Consider the following 16,856-nt stretch of genomic DNA (forward strand, 5'->3'; position numbering starts at 1 on the left):
TGGCCCTGGGCTGTGCCACTCTGGCACATGAGTTCTGATCTTGGACATGGCCCCAGTTCTCCTTGTGACCTCCCACCTCTTCAGGCCATTTGTTCTGGTCCGCTGCCTCTGATTCTGTCCTCAGCTGGCTCACAATGCCTACGGGCCAGGCCCTGGGCACTGCTCCTGCCACACAGGCAACAATCTGTCCATAAAGCTCCCCAAAGATGCAGCTCTGGTCCCACCCCTGGCATCTGTCACTGGCAGGAAGGTGCTGCTCCTGTCTCCCTGCAGGGAGGTAAGAGTCTGGGGTCCCCGTGACCCCAGGGCAAGCCTCCAGCACTCCTTACCATCTACTGCCCTATCAAAAGCCAAGAGAAATGGAGCGTGGCACAGACAGGCTCCAGGGAAGCCAAATTCTCCTTCCCCACTCGTCCTTCTGGCTTTTGTGAGTCCACATTCCTCTTTCTGCCTGTGCTTCCTCAGGTTCTCTTCACCCTGACCTAACCAGATCCTCTCCCATCCTTTGGGGACTTGCTCAGGCCCACCTTCTCCTGAAAGCCTCCCCGACTACCAGGGAGCTCCCTTCAGCTGAACTCCTCCAATGCCTCTACCAATGAGCCCATTCAGCCTCTGCATGCCTGACCTGCTCTCTCTATTAATTAACTCTCCAAAGCTGAATCTTTTGAGGGGATTTGCTAGTCTCCTCAGATAGGCCACCCACTTCCTGGGCCAGGGCCACAGATGACACATCCCAGAGGTATGTGGCCTATAGTCCTTCCAAGCCGGGCAGTGACTCTGCGTTCCCTGCACTGGTCTCTAGCCATGGGCTCATTTCCTCCCTGCTCGGGCTGCGTATTCCTCGTGGGTGAGGGAGAGATAATAACACCTACTCCTCACTGCCTATCACAGCGATGCTGAGGACATTAATAGGGTAAAGTCCAGAAAAGAGCTTTGAACTTTTCTTTGGAAAAGAGCAAGATAAATACAGGGTATGTGTAATTATCATTATCCTGCACATGGAGACAAGGGCAGCGAGGCACAGAAGGACATTTCAGGCATGCTGATGGGGTGTGGCTAGCGGTGGTTCATGGAGGACCAGTGGCAGTTTACAACAGAGCTTCCACCAAGCTGGGGAAAAATTAGACAACGCAGGGCATGTTTTATAAAGCCACATTTACACTATTTAAAAAGATGCTCGGCCGGGCACAATGGCTCACGCCTGTAATCCCAGCACTTTGGGAGGTCGAGGCAGGCGGATCACCTAAGGTCAGGAGTTTGAGACCAGTTTGAGACAACATGGTGAAAACCCGTCTCTATTAAAAATACAAAAATTAGCCGGGTGTGGTGGTGGGCGCCTGTAATCCTAGCTACTCGGGAGGCTGAGGCAGAAGAATCACTTGAACCCGGGAGGCGGAGGTTGCAGTGAGCCGAGATTGTGCCACTGCATTCCAGCCTGGGTGACAGAGCAAGACTCCGTTGTCTCAAAAAAAAAAAAAAGGCTCTTAGTTCTGAAAGGATATCTACCTTGCCCTTCAATGCTAAGCTGTTTTTCTGTTATGGCACAGTAAGAGCAGAAGATGGTATTATTTTGCTGCTATTTCTTGCTTTTTAATATCCTTACTTGGCAGCATGAAAAGTCCGCTGCACTCCGTGGGACCCATGCATGTGGATGTGAAATGTTCTTGGTCTATCAGTCCAACAGTCAGGGAACGGAACCCTCGCCCAGTGGGAGGGTGCCACGCAGGAGGTCGCTTTACCAGGGGAACAGTACCCTCTACTGTGTGGATTAGCGCATCACCTACTCCTTTTGTGCCTCACTGTCCCTGTCAATAAAAAGGGAAAAGGGACTTCATGGAGACACCCAGGTATGAGGAAAGAACAGATGAGGAAATACTTCACAGACTAACGTGGGAACTATAAAAGTAGGGGGGTGTGATCACCATCCATCACATGAATCCAACTTTCCCAGTCATTATTCTATTTCCACCCCAGTACTCTGGGAGGCAGCACCAAGAAGTGAGAGACAGCATTAGAGCATGGGCTGTAGACACCAAAGGCCTGGGTTGTCATCACCTTTCTTGAGTCTCAGGGATGGGGCTTGGCAGGGCACAGTGCCTCATGCCTGTAATCCCAGTACTTTGGGAGGCCAAGGCAAGAGGATCGCTTGAAACCCGGAATCTGAGACCAGCTCAAACAACACCTGTCTCTACAACACCTGTAGAACCCTGTCTCTACAAAAAATTGAAAAAAAAACAAAACAAAAAGAAATGGGGCTAATAGTAAATACCATTGCAGAAAGTTCCTTGGAGGCCTACATGGGATGGTGCAAAGCCTCAACCTAGCAGAGAACAGAGTTTAGGACAAGTGGCTTGTTTTCGCTGATCTCCACACAACTGAGCTAGACAGGGTTTTAGAGATCAGGATCTTGCTCTGTCACCCAGACTGGAGTGCAGTGGCATGAACACAACTCACTGCAACCTCAACCTCCTGGGCTCAAGTGACCCTTCAGCCTCAGTCTCTTGGGTAGCTGGGACCACAGGTGCAAGTCACCACGCCTAGCTAATTAAAAAAAATTTTTGTAGAGATGGGGTCTCACCATGTTGCCCAGTCTGATCTCAAACTTCTGGCTCAAGCAGTCCTCCCACCTTAGCCTCCCAAAGTGCTAAGACTACAGGCATAAGTCATAGGTCAGTTGGGAATTTTATTTATCACTCAAATTACTTATTTGTTGACTGGAATTTTTACAATAAGCCTGAATCATGTTTATTTTTAAAACAATCTTAAACATTTAATATTTAATTATTAATTTAATATTTTTAAAATGAAAAGAGGTCTTGGTGGGAAAAGCTTGAACCCCACCAATCTGGTCCAACCCTTTTGACCAGCAGATGAGAAACTAGAAGGTCTGTGGGGTCAAGGGCACGGTCAGGCAGTTATTTTAAACCAATACAAACCTCCCAGTGCTACAATATCTGTCAAGGAGCCTAAAAGCAGTAACCTTAAACTTCTAGTAAACACTCCCCTCTCCCCTGTCCCTTCCCGTTCCCTCCCTTACAGAATAAGCCCTGCACATCCCGGCCTGGTGTTCCAGTCTGCCCTTCCTAGCCCCAAAGTACCTTTACAACCTTGTCTAGATCCAGCCCCAGAAGGATCCAATTCTAGTACTACCATTACCTGGAGTCTGCTCTCTGCTTACCCCCAAAGAGCATCCTCCTCAGACTTGCTTCCTCATGGGTACCACTCCTATCATGGTCCACCTTGGAGGAAGGCTATTTACTTACTGATAGGACTTATCTTCCCAAGAGACTTGCAGCCTTCTTGAGGGCAGGGTCCACACTAGATTTATCTTGATTGCCCTCAGAGTGCACAACACAATGCCTTGCACACAGTATGTTGGAATAAAAGGTTTAAGGAAGTGAATATATTACTTTGGAATATCTCTTTAAAAATCAGCTGGGCGCAGTGCCTTACTCCTGTAATCCCAACGCTTTGGGAGGCTGAAGTAGGAGGATTGCTTGAGCCCAGGAGTTGGAGCCCAGCCTGGGTAACACAGCAAGACCCTGAAGAAAATAAAGACAGACAGCCAGACAGAAAGAAAGGGTGGGAGGGGGAAGGAAGCAAGGAAGGAAGGGAAGGAAGAAGGGAGGGAGGGATCACTTCCTCTTTGAGTTTCTTTTTTTTTTACCCCCTCCCCCTCCTCTTTGAGTTTCTAATGACACACCCATGCCACTATTATAGCTCAGGATACACTGTAATCTAGAACAGCCACAGCCTCAAACTTGGATGCACATATAAATCTCCAGGAGAGCTTGTTAAAACGCAGATTCTAATTCTCAATTGCATTTCTAACCAGCTCCCCAATGATGCCCACACTGCTGGTGGGTGGACCACATTTTGAGCAGCAAAGTCCAGAGAAGTTGTGACTATACTCCTTCTCGGAGGGAAAGGTGGGTCCTCTACCTCCCTCAGTGTCTTGTACTCAGTAGGAGCTTGATAAATGCACGTGGACTTTTTTTTTTTTTTGCATGTGGACTTAAATGGGCTTGCCCTGTTATGGAGCTCTTCTGTCTCTAGCCAACTCTGCATACTTGCCTGTTTTTAACTAGGTCACAGGTTTCTTGAAGTTTTATTTTCCTGAGAGCCCCCTGACCCAAGGAGCCCAAAGGGCCAGGCACATATTTTTTTTTTTTCTGAGATGGAGTCTCGCTCTGTCGTCCAGGCTGGAGTGCAGTGGTGCAATCTCGGCTCACTGCAAGCTCCACCTCCCAGGTTCATGCCATTCTCCTGCCTCAGCCTCCTGAGTAGCTGGGACTACAGGCGCCCACCACCATGCCCAGCTAATTTTTTTGTATTTTTAGGAGAGACGGGGTTTCACCATGTTAGCCAGGATGGTCTTGATCTCCTACCACGTGATCCGCCCGCCTCGGCATCCCAAAGTGCTGGGATTACAGGTGTGAGCCACCGTGCCCGACAGGCCAGGCACATATTAAGTCAACCAAGCACTGTCCAACAGAAATATAATGTAAGCCACAAACGTGAACCACATGTGTAATTTAAAAATTTCTAGTAAGATTATTTTTAGTCACACTGAGAAAGGTTAAAGGTGAAATTAATTTTAATAACGTTTTCTTTAACCCAATATATCCAAAATATACCATTTGAACATGTAATCAACATAAAGTTACTGCTCTTTTATATTCTCTGTTTTGTACTAAGACTTTGAAACCTTGTGTATGTTTCATACTTACAGCACATCTCAATGTGGACTAGCCATACTCCAAGTGCTCAAGGGGCCACGTGTAGCCAGTGGCTACTCTAAGTGCAAGGGCAGCTTGAAAGAGAGACTTGTTGCTCAGGTGACCAGATGACTCAGGGAGGACTGGACAGATGGGAGGCAACGCAGATGAGGAGAGGAGGTCTCACGCTTGAAGGCTGACGACTTACCGTGAGCCTCCCATGGTTAAGGATACTGCTCAAATAATTTTTGGCTTCGCTCATCTTCGGTTCATTCTTCTCCAGCAAAGGGATGGAGTCTTTTATTTTGGCATGGTTCTCCTTCAAACACTGCTCCAGGAGGGCCTCAGCCAGCAGCAATTTCCCAAAGTCATCTGCAAAGCAAAGTAGGGATCAGAGCAGCAACCCCCTGAACAAGGCGGATAATGGAGGGCGGTGCACACTCCTTCCTGGACCCACCCAACCACTCCTACCTGGTACATGAATGGCTCAGGTCTGAGAAAATAAAGGCACATTTTCCATAAATTTCAACAGCCTTTAAAGAAAAGACATAGGCATTCTACCATGATTACAGTACAAATTGCCCCTTTGGATTTATTTTCTGCTGTAGTTTAATGGTTGGGAATACAGAGTTCCCAGGACCTGGGGACAAATTCTCAGAATTTCAGAATTTAAAATAAGGGACAAAGTCATACGTACGCTGTGCTGTGGATAATAAGTTCTTAAACCAAGAAGGAATTCTCCCCAAATGATTGAAGAGGAAAAATATATGAAGTGGCTTAATATTGTACTTTCACATACTCCTAATTTCTATGTAACCATAATTGGTTTTCTCCATTTCTAAGTGTTTTTGTTTGTTTGTTTTAAACGGAGTCTCACTCTGCCACCCAAGCGGGAGTGTAGTGGCATGATTATGGCACTCCCAGGCTCAAGTGACCCTCCTGACTCAGTCTCCCAAAGTGCTGGGATTACAGACATCAGCCACCGCACCATTCCGTTTTTAAGGCAATTTGACATGACTCAGGATAACCTGGCAGCCACAGTAGAGTTAGGTGGGAAGCAGATCTACTTGTCGCCAAGGCAAATCCTCGAACATGTTTAATACCTCTGCATTTTCTGGAGTTCTCTCACATATAGGGTATACCTGTAAATGAGGGTAGCTCATTTGCATCCCTCACCACCTAGTAGGTGGTTTTATATTGCTTGGTTTAGTGAGCGCGGTGGCTCACGCCTATAATCCCAGCACTTTGGGAGCCCAAGGCAGGCGGATCACTTGAGGTCAGGAGTTTGACACCAGCCTGGCCAACATGGCAAAACCCTGTCTCCACTAAAAATGCAAAATTAGCTGGGCATGATGATGGGCACCTGTAATCCCAGCTACTTGGGACGATGAGGCAGAACTGCTTGAATTTGGGAGGTGTAGGTTGCAGTAGGCCAAGATTGCACCACTGCACTCCAGCCTGGGCAACAAAGTGAGACTCTGTCTCAAAAAATAAAAATAAAAATAATACACTGCTTGTTTTATTTGCTGCCTCCCTTTACCACACTGAAAGCTCATCTTGTGACCACCAGATTCCTGCTACCTACAGCAGAGGTGGCTCGAACATGGGAGTCGGGTGTTCCGTGTACAGGGTCTGAGGTCAAGAGTGGTTTCACCATGGTTCTTGGGTGGCTGTGCTTATTGCCCCTCCCAACAACTGGGGTGAGGAGCAGGCCCACCATTCAATATAAGCACCGAGTAAATACCTGTTGAGTGAATCGGATCTCTCAACTACCCCACAGGGAAGCCATCAGGATCGAGAGTTAAGTGCCAGTCCAAAAATATCCCTACGAATGCCTGCTTGGTGCCATCTTTTTCAAAGTGCTCTTTTTGCTACCAGTACAGTGTTCTCAGATCTACAGGGCTGCCATTCCCTCCTCACTCTCAGGATATCACAGTTTGCTAACATCTCACAGCCACTGGTCCAAAACTGCATGCCTTAGCCAGGCACTGTGGTGCATGCCTGTAGTCCCAGCTTCTTGGGAGGCTGAGGTGGGAGAATCATTTGAGCCCAGGAGTTCAAGACCAGCCTGGGCAACACAGGGAGACCCCGTCTTTAGAAAAACACAAAAAACTTCATGCCTCTGAAGACGAATGTCTTATCATAAGGGAGATTCCCCACAGAGAATGATTCTAAAGCCCAGAATCCTGAGAACACCATCGCGGGGGTTTTCTTTCTGAAGGCACCTGTTATGGGATCCTTTGCTACATACCTCATGACTTTTAAAATTAACATTTTGAGGAAATGGTCAAAAAAGTACCTAGTTCAAACTATCATTCATAGCTGGCAGACTATAAGTTAGTAGAATCTCTAGAGTAATTTGGCAACATACATCAAAATTATTTTTGCACATCCCCATAGACCCAGTCAGTCAGAGTCGCATTCCAGAGCTGTGGGCCTTGGGGAAAGTTGCTCCCTGCTTCTAATCTGCTTTGCCTCTGTAAAGCCAGGGGTGGGGTTTGAAGTCAGAGCCTAAAGAGGGAAACAAACCCCTCAGGACGTTGGCCATGCCCCCCAGCTGGTCCCTGCCTCGTTGCCCCCTTTCCTCTGTGCACTGACAGGGCTCGCACCCTTGGGCGACCGTGCCACCAGACACAGCACCATCGGTGGCCATCCCGTGCACTCTGCCATCTACCTTCCCGGACCAGAGCTCCTCGCTTGGGTGAGCTGCTTGGTTGGGTGCTTTCATGCCAAAGAAACCAGCTTCCTCCCCAGAGCATGCCCCTTTGGACCCGGGCTGCTCCAAGTGCGGCTGGCCATGGCCTGGTGCGGGTCTCTCAATGCTTGTGATCCAATCCCAAGGAGATGAGTGCAGAAACTTAAGAGTACACCTCTAGAAATTTGACAGAGTAATTTTAAATCTGTTGAAATCTAATACTAAAAAATTGGGAGGTAGTATTTTGTGTATTTTTCTTTTATTTTTCTAGTAATTCATTTTTATTGCACTTTATGAAAGTATCGGAGCATAACAGATTGGGAATTTATTTTGAGACAGGGTCTCTGTCACCCAGGCTGAAGTGCAGTGGCATGATCTCAGCTCACTGCAATCTCCACCTTCTGGGTTTAAGCGATTCTCCTGCCTCAGCCTCCTGAGTAGCTGGGACTACAGGCATGCGCCACCATACCCAGCTAATTTTTGGTACTTTTGGTAGAGACGGGGTTTTACCATGTTGGCCAGGCTGGTCTCCAACTCCTGGGCTCAAGTGATCTGCCTGCCTCGGCCTCCCAAAATGCTGGGATTACAGATGTGAACCACTGTGCCTGGCCAGATTGGGAATTTAAACAAAACAAAACTGATCCTTCACCACATATCTCTAAACCATAAGAGTGACTGTTGAAGGCTTAGTATGGGCCAGACACTTTTTCATATAGCATCATTTCATTTCCACAGCCCTGAAAGGTAGGTATTATCACCATTTTATAGATGATAATAAAGATATGCAGTATTGTTAGGGTCACAGCTAGTAACAATAATAAAAACATAACACAGCCAAAAAACACCCTGTCTGTCCTGCATCCCATGCAGAACAGAGCTGCTGGTAATTTCAAAATAAACAATAGTCTTAACAACTTAAAACAGTACATTAAAAGCTAGTTGTAAATCCAAGGACAGGGATAAGAACTGTCCTCTCCTTCATATACCTGTGACTTTCAGACTGTTTTGTTGATTGACACTTCAGGTCCTTCTCAGAAGGCTTTCTGCCTGCCCCTTTCACCCCCCAACTCAATCTACTTGTTGTTTGTTTACCAGACACCCAGTAGGCAGCAGAAATTCACTTTCCTTTCCTCCTTTGCTCAACTCTCCTCTCTCTGCCCTACCTCTCTCTTGCCTTCCTCTCTTCTTTCCATCCAACTATTCTCAACTGTCCAATCTATGGAAATGAAGGATGTTTCGGAAGTAGAACTTCTAGACTTTTAGTTATTAAATAAGAATTCAAGGCTGGTGTGGTGGCTTACGCCTATAATCCCAGCACTTTGGGAGGCCGAGGTGGTAGGATCGATTGAGACCAGGAGTTAGAGACCAGCTTGGTCAACACAGTGAGACTCTGTCGCTACACACAAAAAAAGTTAGCTGAGGTTACAGGTACACACCTAGAGTCCTAGCTACTTGGAAGGCTGAGGTGGGAGGATGGCTTAAGCCCAAGAGTTCAACGCTGTAGGGAGCCACGACTGTTCCACTGCACTCCAGCCTAGGCAACAGGGCAATACCTCATCTCTAGAAAATAAAAAAATAAAAAAAAAAAAAGAATTCAGGTGGATAAAGGCTTCTCTGTCATTCCAAAGGGAAAACAAGTTGCTTTTTATCATCCTGTTGTCTGAAACCTCCTCTCTATCCCAGTTCTGGTGAAGTGCTGCAGCTTCCCTCTACCCAGGGGTGTTTAAGAAGACCTTCCCATCAGACCGATAGTGAATCCGACCCTGGGTGCTGATTCTGCAGCCCTGCTCAGCACCCTGCCCTCAGCAAAGTCCCAAAGCCCCACTTACTGGCCACCTAGTCTCCCAACCCCATCGTGTTGGGAAGGCCTCGGTGCCCACCTTCCTTACAGCACCTTCAGCTCACATCCCCTCCAGGCCTCTCCAAGAGTGCCAGGTCACAGGGACACCCTTCAAGACCCCATGTTTGAATGACAGTGATCCCCTTTCCACAACCCACCCATTCACAGTCAGGAAACGCTGGTCTAGCCAGCCAGGCCAGGGTTCAGACCGGGCCCTTCCCTGCTGCGGCAAACAGGGGCACAGTGGTTTCTGCAGCTGCTCACCTCCCAGGACTATAGAGGGCTGGGACCTGCCAACCACAGCCAGGATGAAAAGACTGAAACTAGCAAGAGGCCATCTGCCTCGAACAAACCCCTTCTAACTGAAACTGAGGAAATGTTCAAAACAATCTCCAGCCTTAAGGAGAAGAAAAAAAAAAGCAGGGCGGGGGGTAGGGTGACTACAGATTAGGAAAAATTCAAAGGCCAGGCATGGTGGCTCACACCTATAATCCCAGCACTTTGGGAGACCAAGGCAGGAAGATTGCTTGAGTACAGGCGTTCAAAATCAGCCTGGAGCACATAGTGAAATCCTGTCTCTAAAAAAATAAAAAACATTAACTGGGTAGCTGGGCACCGTGGCTCACACCTGTAATCCCAGCACTTTGGGAGGCCGAGGTGGGTGGACCATGGGGTCAACAGATAGAGACCATCCTGGCCAACATGGTGAAACCTCGTCTCTACTAAAAATACAAAAATTAGCTAGGTGTGGTGGTGTGCACCTGTAGTCCGAGCTACTTGGGAGGCTGAGACAGAAGAATTGCTTAAACCCAGGAGGCGGAGGTTGCAGTGAGCCGAGATCACGCCACTGCACTCCAGCCTGGCGACAGAGCTTCAAGACTCCATCTAAAAAAAAAAAAAAAAATGGGTGTGGTAGCATACACACCTGTGATCCCAGCCACTTGGAAGGCTGAGGCAGGAGGATCACTTGAGCCCAGGCTGAAGCGAGCTATGACAGAATAAGACCTTGTCTCTAAGAAAAAAAAAAAAAAAATTAAAAAGAAAGTCTCAAGATGGATGGGTAGAGAACAGATATGTAATAAAGCAAGCACAGCAAAAAGTTAATAGGTACACAGGTGTTCACTGCAAATTTTTTTTGACCTTCATTATATATTTGAAATTTTCATAACAAAATATTTGGTGGGGTACGGAGACCTAACCTAACAATCAAGTGCAATGTGTGGCCTAATTTGGATCCTGACTCTAATAAACTAATTGTAAAATGTAATTGTTAGATTTTTTGTAAGGCATAATAATGGTATAGTGGCTATATTTTTAAAAAGGGTTTTTACTGCTGGGTGTGGTGGCTCCTGACTGAAATCTCAACACTTTGGGAGGCTGGGGTAGGAGAATAGCTTAAGCACAGGAGTTCGAGACCAACCTGGGCAACATAGCAAGACCCCATTTCTACAAAAAAAATTTGAAAATTAGCTGGGTTTGCTGATGTGTGCCTGAGGTATGTTGTTTGGGCTGGTCTCGAACTCCTGGTCTCAAGTGATCCTCCCGTCTTGGCTTCCCAAACAGCTGAGACTACAGGTGTGTGTCACCATGCCTAGCTAATTTTTTTTGGGAGGATGGGGGGTAGAGATGGGATCTCACTTTGTTGCCCAGTCTGCCCTTCCTTCTAGTCGGGGGGCTGAGGTGGAAGGATCCTTTGAGCCCAGGAGTCTGAGTGTGTAGTAAGCTATAATTATACCAGTGAACTCTAGTCTGGGTGAAAAAGATAGTTCCGGTCTCTTAAAAAAAAAAAAAAAAAAAAAACCAGAGATCTTATTTAATAAGTATATGCTGAAAAACTGAAATGTGGAGGAGAAATGGGTTGAGTATAGCTCAGATGAGACTTCATGAGTTCGTATCACTGAAGTTGGTTGATGGATACATGGGACTCATTCTTTCATGTTCTTTAATATTTTGAAAATTCTTCATAATAAAGTTGTTTTTTAATTACTCGGATGGGCTCTTTGTTTTTATATGAACAAACCCCAGCACAGCAAGCAGGACTCTGGAGTTCCCCTGCTCCATCCTGACCAAATCTAGACCGGATGTGAGTGAGAAGACAGTAGTAGCAAGTGCCTTCCCCCTGGCTGGGTGGCGAGGAGCAACCTCAGACAGGAAAAGGGTACAGGGGCCTATTCCGCTGAAGCAACTACTGATCTTTCATCCCCCCATATCAGAAAGAGTCCCCACAGCTCATCTTCCCCTTCTGCCCCTTGAATCTGCCTCTGGGAGCTACTTCTCATTTCTGTGGGAAATATCAGACACCGCTGGACCTCAAGGCCTCAGTAAAATGGGTTTCAACCCTCAGCCTCAGAACCTCTCCCAATTCTGTAACTGTGGAAGCTTCAGATCACTGACTCGTAAGAGTCAAACAGGCCAGGTGGGATGTGAAGAATCTCCCTGCAGGGATGCAGGGGAGTCTGCATCAAACCCCAAAGAAGAACAAGCTCTCAATCCCTTGAGTGATCAAGGAACCCTGTAGAGAAAGGACCAAAACAGCAGTCAATCCAAACAACGCTCTAAGCATGGGCTTTAGGAGGCATTTGTTTTTGTTCCTCGTGTTTCTGTGTGTGCATATGCGTGTATGACTATATGTCCCAGTGTGAGTGCATGCTTTGTCATAGTGTATCTGGATTTAACAGTGGGAGAAAAATCATTCACAGACTCCAAAACTGGCAGGAGAGACCCCGCTGACCCTCCATCTCCTTCCTTATACTGGCCAGTTCCCACAGTGAAGCCAGCCCAGGGTCCACGTCCCCAACTCTGACACTAAGAGACTTGGTGGCAGAGACTCACGCTTGAGTACAGGCTTTACCACATACACATTATGTGACCTCTCTGGGCCTTGGTGGGGACAGTAACTCCTGCTCTCCTAATAGGGTTGTTTACAAGAATTTAGAAAATAGAGAAAGCGGCCAGGCACAGTGGCTCATGTCTGTAATCCCAGCACTTTGGGAGGCCCAGGTGGGCGGAATGCTTCGGCCCAGTTGGAGATCAGCCTGGGCAATATGGCGAAACCCCGTCTCTACTAAAACTACAAAAATTAGCTGGGCATGGTAGCCAGCACCTGCAGTCCCAGCTACTTGGGAGGCCTCACTTGAACCCAGGAAGTCGAGGCTGAAGTGAGCTAAGATGGCACTACTACACTCCAGCCTGGGTAACAGAGAGACCCTGCTTAAAAAAAAAAAAAAAACCCAAAAAACCACAAAAAACCCACAAACAATTGCCCTTCGATCACTTTCTTGCCACTATGGGAGCTCTTCAAGGACAGGGATTTTGTGCTGTACATCTTTGAGAGGTAACAGTGCAAGTGATTTAAAGGATGTACTCAAAACCTGGGCTCAAATCCTGGATCCACAACTTACTGGCTAGCTGAGCAAGTTATTTAGTTGCTCTGTGCCTCAGTTTCCTTATCTGTAAAGTGGGGCAAACAAGAGTACCTGCTTCATAGGGTTGATTAAAGGGCTCAGGACAGTGTCTGGCACACAGGAAGCACCAGATAAGTGTTGACTATTACTATTACTATCACGATCTGTCACTCTCAGAGCCTTCTACAGGCTGGGCAGTCTTTAAAAACTCTATCTGTATTCATTTATTTCTTGCCTCCTTCCACAAAGCCTCCTAAGTGATTGTGCCCACAGAGAGGACTCAGGGAGGGTGAGGTGAAGGCCCCAGGAACAGGATCTGAGGTTAGAGGCTGGGGCGGGGTGTTCCCCGCTGCCACATCAGGGTGCTTTCCCGCCCCAGCACAAGAGCCCGGCCCAGCCAAACCAGCCCTACTGCTAAAGCCACCGACTGCCAGAGTTGGATGTGTCCCGAGATCGCCACAGATGAGAAAATTGAGGCTGGCCAAGCCTCTTCCCCATTTCTCCAGCACCCCACCCTGGGGTTCGTCAAACCCTCGCCCCTGTCTGCTGCGGACAGAGCTCCGTTTTCAACTTTACTTGCAAGAACAATGAACAAAGACAAGACAGACACACTTCACCTGTTGGAGTTTAGGGACACCCCACCATCGGACCGCGGTGGGGGGCAAGAGCCCAGCCAATGCACTGATCTCATAATATGCAGATACCACCATTTCATGGTAGACAGAGTTAGTTAGCCACATTATCCTAAAGGACAGAGAGGAAAAGCCGTTTCTCTTCCCTCCAAGCCCCCAAACTACATGTGATTTTTCTCTCGCGGCAGAAGGACCTTCTTAACTACCCTGGCTGCTCCTAAGACCAGCACAGTGGGCGGGTGGACGCCCGTTGCCAGCCGAGGACGGTCTGGGCGCGCTTCCTGGAGGAGGCGGTGCGTTTCGCGCGCTAGCTGCCGGCGAGCCAGCCTCTTCCCTCACTCACCGGTGTCCGGAAAGGTGAACGCTGCGCTCGGGATGCCTCGCCTGCTACCTCCGCCGCCGGGCATGCTCAGCGACTGCAGCTGCCGGACCAGCTCCGGCATGCGGTCCCAGTGGCCCTCGGCGCGGCAGCGCTCCAGCTCGCTCTCCACCTTCAGGTGGGAGCCGTGCGCGCCCTTCGCAGCCATCTTCTCGCGGGCGCTGTCATGGAAGGTGCGGCCAAGAAGTGGAGACCCGGCCGGGGGCGGCGTCCCGGCTGGGGCGCACTCGCGGGCGGGGTTGACGGGGGCGCAGACTGCAGCCGGGGCCCGGGCGGCAGCGGGGGCCCGGGCAGCGGACGGCGGGCAGCAGCAGCAGCAGCACCCAGCGCACCGCCCGGTGCCTCCGGGCTGCGGCTTTGGCTGAGCGGCCCAAACGCGCACAGGAGCAACCGCCGCCTCTGCTGCAGCAGCCCGTACCGCTGCTGCCGCCGCCGCCGCTGCAGCTGCTGCCACAGCCTCCGCCCCGCGCCCCGGCGCCGCCAGCTGCGGACCCGCCCCTGGCCGCGGCTCCACCCCCGCTGGGGCGTGGCGAGGCCTCGGCGAGCCCGCCTTGCTGGCTGCCAGCGCGGCCACAGCAGCCAGGCGCGCGACAGCTCGCGGCCGCCCCGGTACCCGCCCCCTGCCGCCGCGGAGTCCGAGCTCACTTTAATCCCGCGCGGAGCCCGGGCGCCCAGGGGCGCCTCGCTTCCCGCCCCCTCCCCATCCCATCGGAGCTCTTGGCCTGGGAGACCACCGCCCGACGACCTGGCTTTGTGTGGTAGCCCCGTCACCGCTGCTGCCCCCGACACGTCACAAAAATGGGGAGAGGCCGGCCGACGGGCCGCAACCCCGACGGCGAGCCTCCTGAGAGCTGGCCTGCTGCGCGAGGACCCAGGCCCATTCCCAGGCCCGCGACTCTCTGGACGCCCCTCCGCTGGGAGCATTTGTATTTTCTTATTTTAGCGGAGTTCCTCTTTCCAACTTGACTTCCCTAACCGGTTGACCTGTCCTCTGTGGAATCTCAGTTGCCCTGGATTTCTTAAAGGCTTTAGGCTGTTTCACCAACTTGGTATTTATTTCTTCATCCTGGTCTAAGACTGTGATCAAAGCTCTATGGAGCGCTTAGCAGGGTTTATCTCGGCGCTGTGGGGTGTCCAGAAGTTCACAGGACTACGGGGCGGGGACCGCCGAGGTCCACCCTTGCGAGGAGACTTGTTACAGGGGCCCGGCCCCGCTGCCTCCGCAGCTCACAGACTAGTGCGGGAGAAGCCACAGAAAGACCCGAAACCAAAAACCACCTGCACTTAAGTGACATATTGTGTGGTCGACTGAAGACCCAAAAGACAGCAGGGTCGGGGCAAACTTTTGAGCAGACTCCTAAGAGTTAGAAGGTGCTCTACATCCTCCCTCCGCAGTCTTCACCACTGCCCTAAGTGTTTTTGGACAACTGTAACCGAGGGAAGGTTTTTATGTCAAGCAGAACCCAGGCTCCTAGTGCAGAGGCTCCCATGTGGCCTTTCACATGAAGCCACACAGGGTGATTAGCTGAAGACAGCCTTCCTGTTCCCACTGTCCCCCCGACTCCACTGTGGAGGCCATGCTCTCCGGGTTCTAAATGCAGCTCCAGTCCTTGTTTGGTGGGCAGGATTTCCTAACGGTGGGTGCTGCTCTGAGGACCTGGGGACTGTTCTCAACCGCCAGAGGCCAGGAGGTAGATGAAGGGAAGCTGAGGCTGCTCTGGCAGTTGGAATTTAGAGACAGTTTACTCAAGCAGCTTGTAAAATCCTGGCTTACTCCAGCCAACTCCTCAAGCTGGCTTTTTGTTACCCTTTGGCTGCCTTTGATGGTCACCAGAACCGGATTTCACTTGGAGAGGGAGGGTGAATTAGGGTGACCCGAGAACACACTGTGATTTGCCCCACCCCTGGCATTCCTGGGAGTCAGCCCTGGGGCAGGGAGTGAACAGCAGGGTTGATAAGAGGGAGGCGACCTTGGCAGAAATAAGACCTCTTTCCTGTGTCTTTTTTCCTAGTCCTTTGCCAGCCCTACCCCCAGGTTGTAGAGCACCTACTGAACTAACTGTAGAGGGAATCACTGCTTGTTTCTTTGAGGGGGTCACCAATACTCTCATATGTGTGGGCATAAAGGAGTGTGGGGAGGAAAAGTCCTCATGGTTCACATTTATAATGAGCTGTTCCTCAACACACGCCTGACCCCTGCACAGCTATTTTTCCAGTAGGGACAAAACCCCAGCCCTCTGATGACCAGCATTTCTCAGGGGTGTAAAAAACTAGGAACAAGAACTCCCCTCGGCCTCCCAAAGTGCTAGGATTACAGGCTTGAGCCACTGTGTCCAGCCAGTTTTATTCCTTCTCTAGTGCCTTGTTTTAGAGGCTATTGTACAATTTTGGGTAGGGATTTAGATGGGTCAGTCTGAACCTTGATGGGTTTAGCTCCTGTAGAATATCAGTAAAATTTTTATTTTATTTTACTATTATTTTTAATTTATTTTGTTTGTAGAGACGGGATCTTGCTGTGTTGCCCAGGCTGGTCTTAAACTCCCAGCCTCAAGCGGTCCTCCCACCCTGGCCTCCCAAAGTGCTTTTCTTTTTTTTTTTTTGAGACGGACTCTTGCTCTGTTGCCCAGGCTGGAGTGCAGTGGCACGATCTCAGCTCAGCACAACCTCCGCCTCCCAGGTTCAAGCAATTCTCCTGCCTCAGCCTCCGGAGTAGCTGGGTCTACAGGCGTACACCACTATGCTCAGCTAATTTTTGTATTTTTAGTAGAGATGGGGTTTCACTATGTTGGCCAGGCAGTCTCGAACTCCTGACCTCATGATCTGCCCGCCTTGGCCTCCCAAAGTGCTGGAATTACAGGCATGAGCCACCCCGCCCAGCCTCCAAAGTGCTTTGATTGCAGGTATGAACCACCCACCACACAGGGCCAGTAGAATTTTTTTGACTATAAGAGAGCTTCAACTTAATGTTTGATTTACACACCAAAGTACTGATAAATCCATATCCAAATTAGCTATGACCTTATTATGGATAGGAAGGGCCCCAGGGACTAGAAGGAAAAAACCCTCAGGAGAGCATGTCGTGTGGCAACTCCATTCACACAATGAATCCCTCTCTATTAAGTTATTAAAGTATAGTGTCACAAAGTAGAAGAGAATGCCCCTCAGTTGAAGGTCCAAGGCACGGTTTT

The 16,856-nt window shown here is 49.5% G+C and overlaps 1 protein-coding gene across 5 annotated transcripts in view; it reads right to left on the reverse strand.

Moving 5' to 3' along the window:
• The window catches only part of TTC7A (tetratricopeptide repeat domain 7A), a 135,266-nt gene extending 121,099 nt beyond the window's left edge, over window positions 1-14,167 (reverse strand). For 3 of the 5 annotated variants that reach the window (XM_033175797.1, XM_033175795.1, XM_033175796.1), the window contains exons 1-2: window positions 13,633-14,128; window positions 4,927-5,090 (exon numbers count right to left, since the gene is read on the reverse strand). In XM_033175797.1, coding sequence (XP_033031688.1) covers window positions 4,927-5,090; window positions 13,633-13,816 — 348 coding nt within the window. In that variant the 5' untranslated portion in view covers window positions 13,817-14,128. Of the gene's footprint in view, window positions 1-4,926; window positions 5,091-10,178; window positions 10,226-13,632 lie in introns of those variants that run through there. The other 2 variants (XM_033175794.1, XM_033175798.1) reach the window with 2 other exon arrangements.
• Between the last annotated feature and the right edge of the window lie 2,689 nt (window positions 14,168-16,856).

Source organism: Trachypithecus francoisi, unplaced genomic scaffold (genome assembly GCF_009764315.1).
Source record: "Trachypithecus francoisi isolate TF-2019V2 unplaced genomic scaffold, Tfra_2.0 Lachesis_group17, whole genome shotgun sequence".
In the NCBI taxonomy this organism is placed as follows: domain Eukaryota; kingdom Metazoa; phylum Chordata; class Mammalia; order Primates; family Cercopithecidae; genus Trachypithecus; species Trachypithecus francoisi.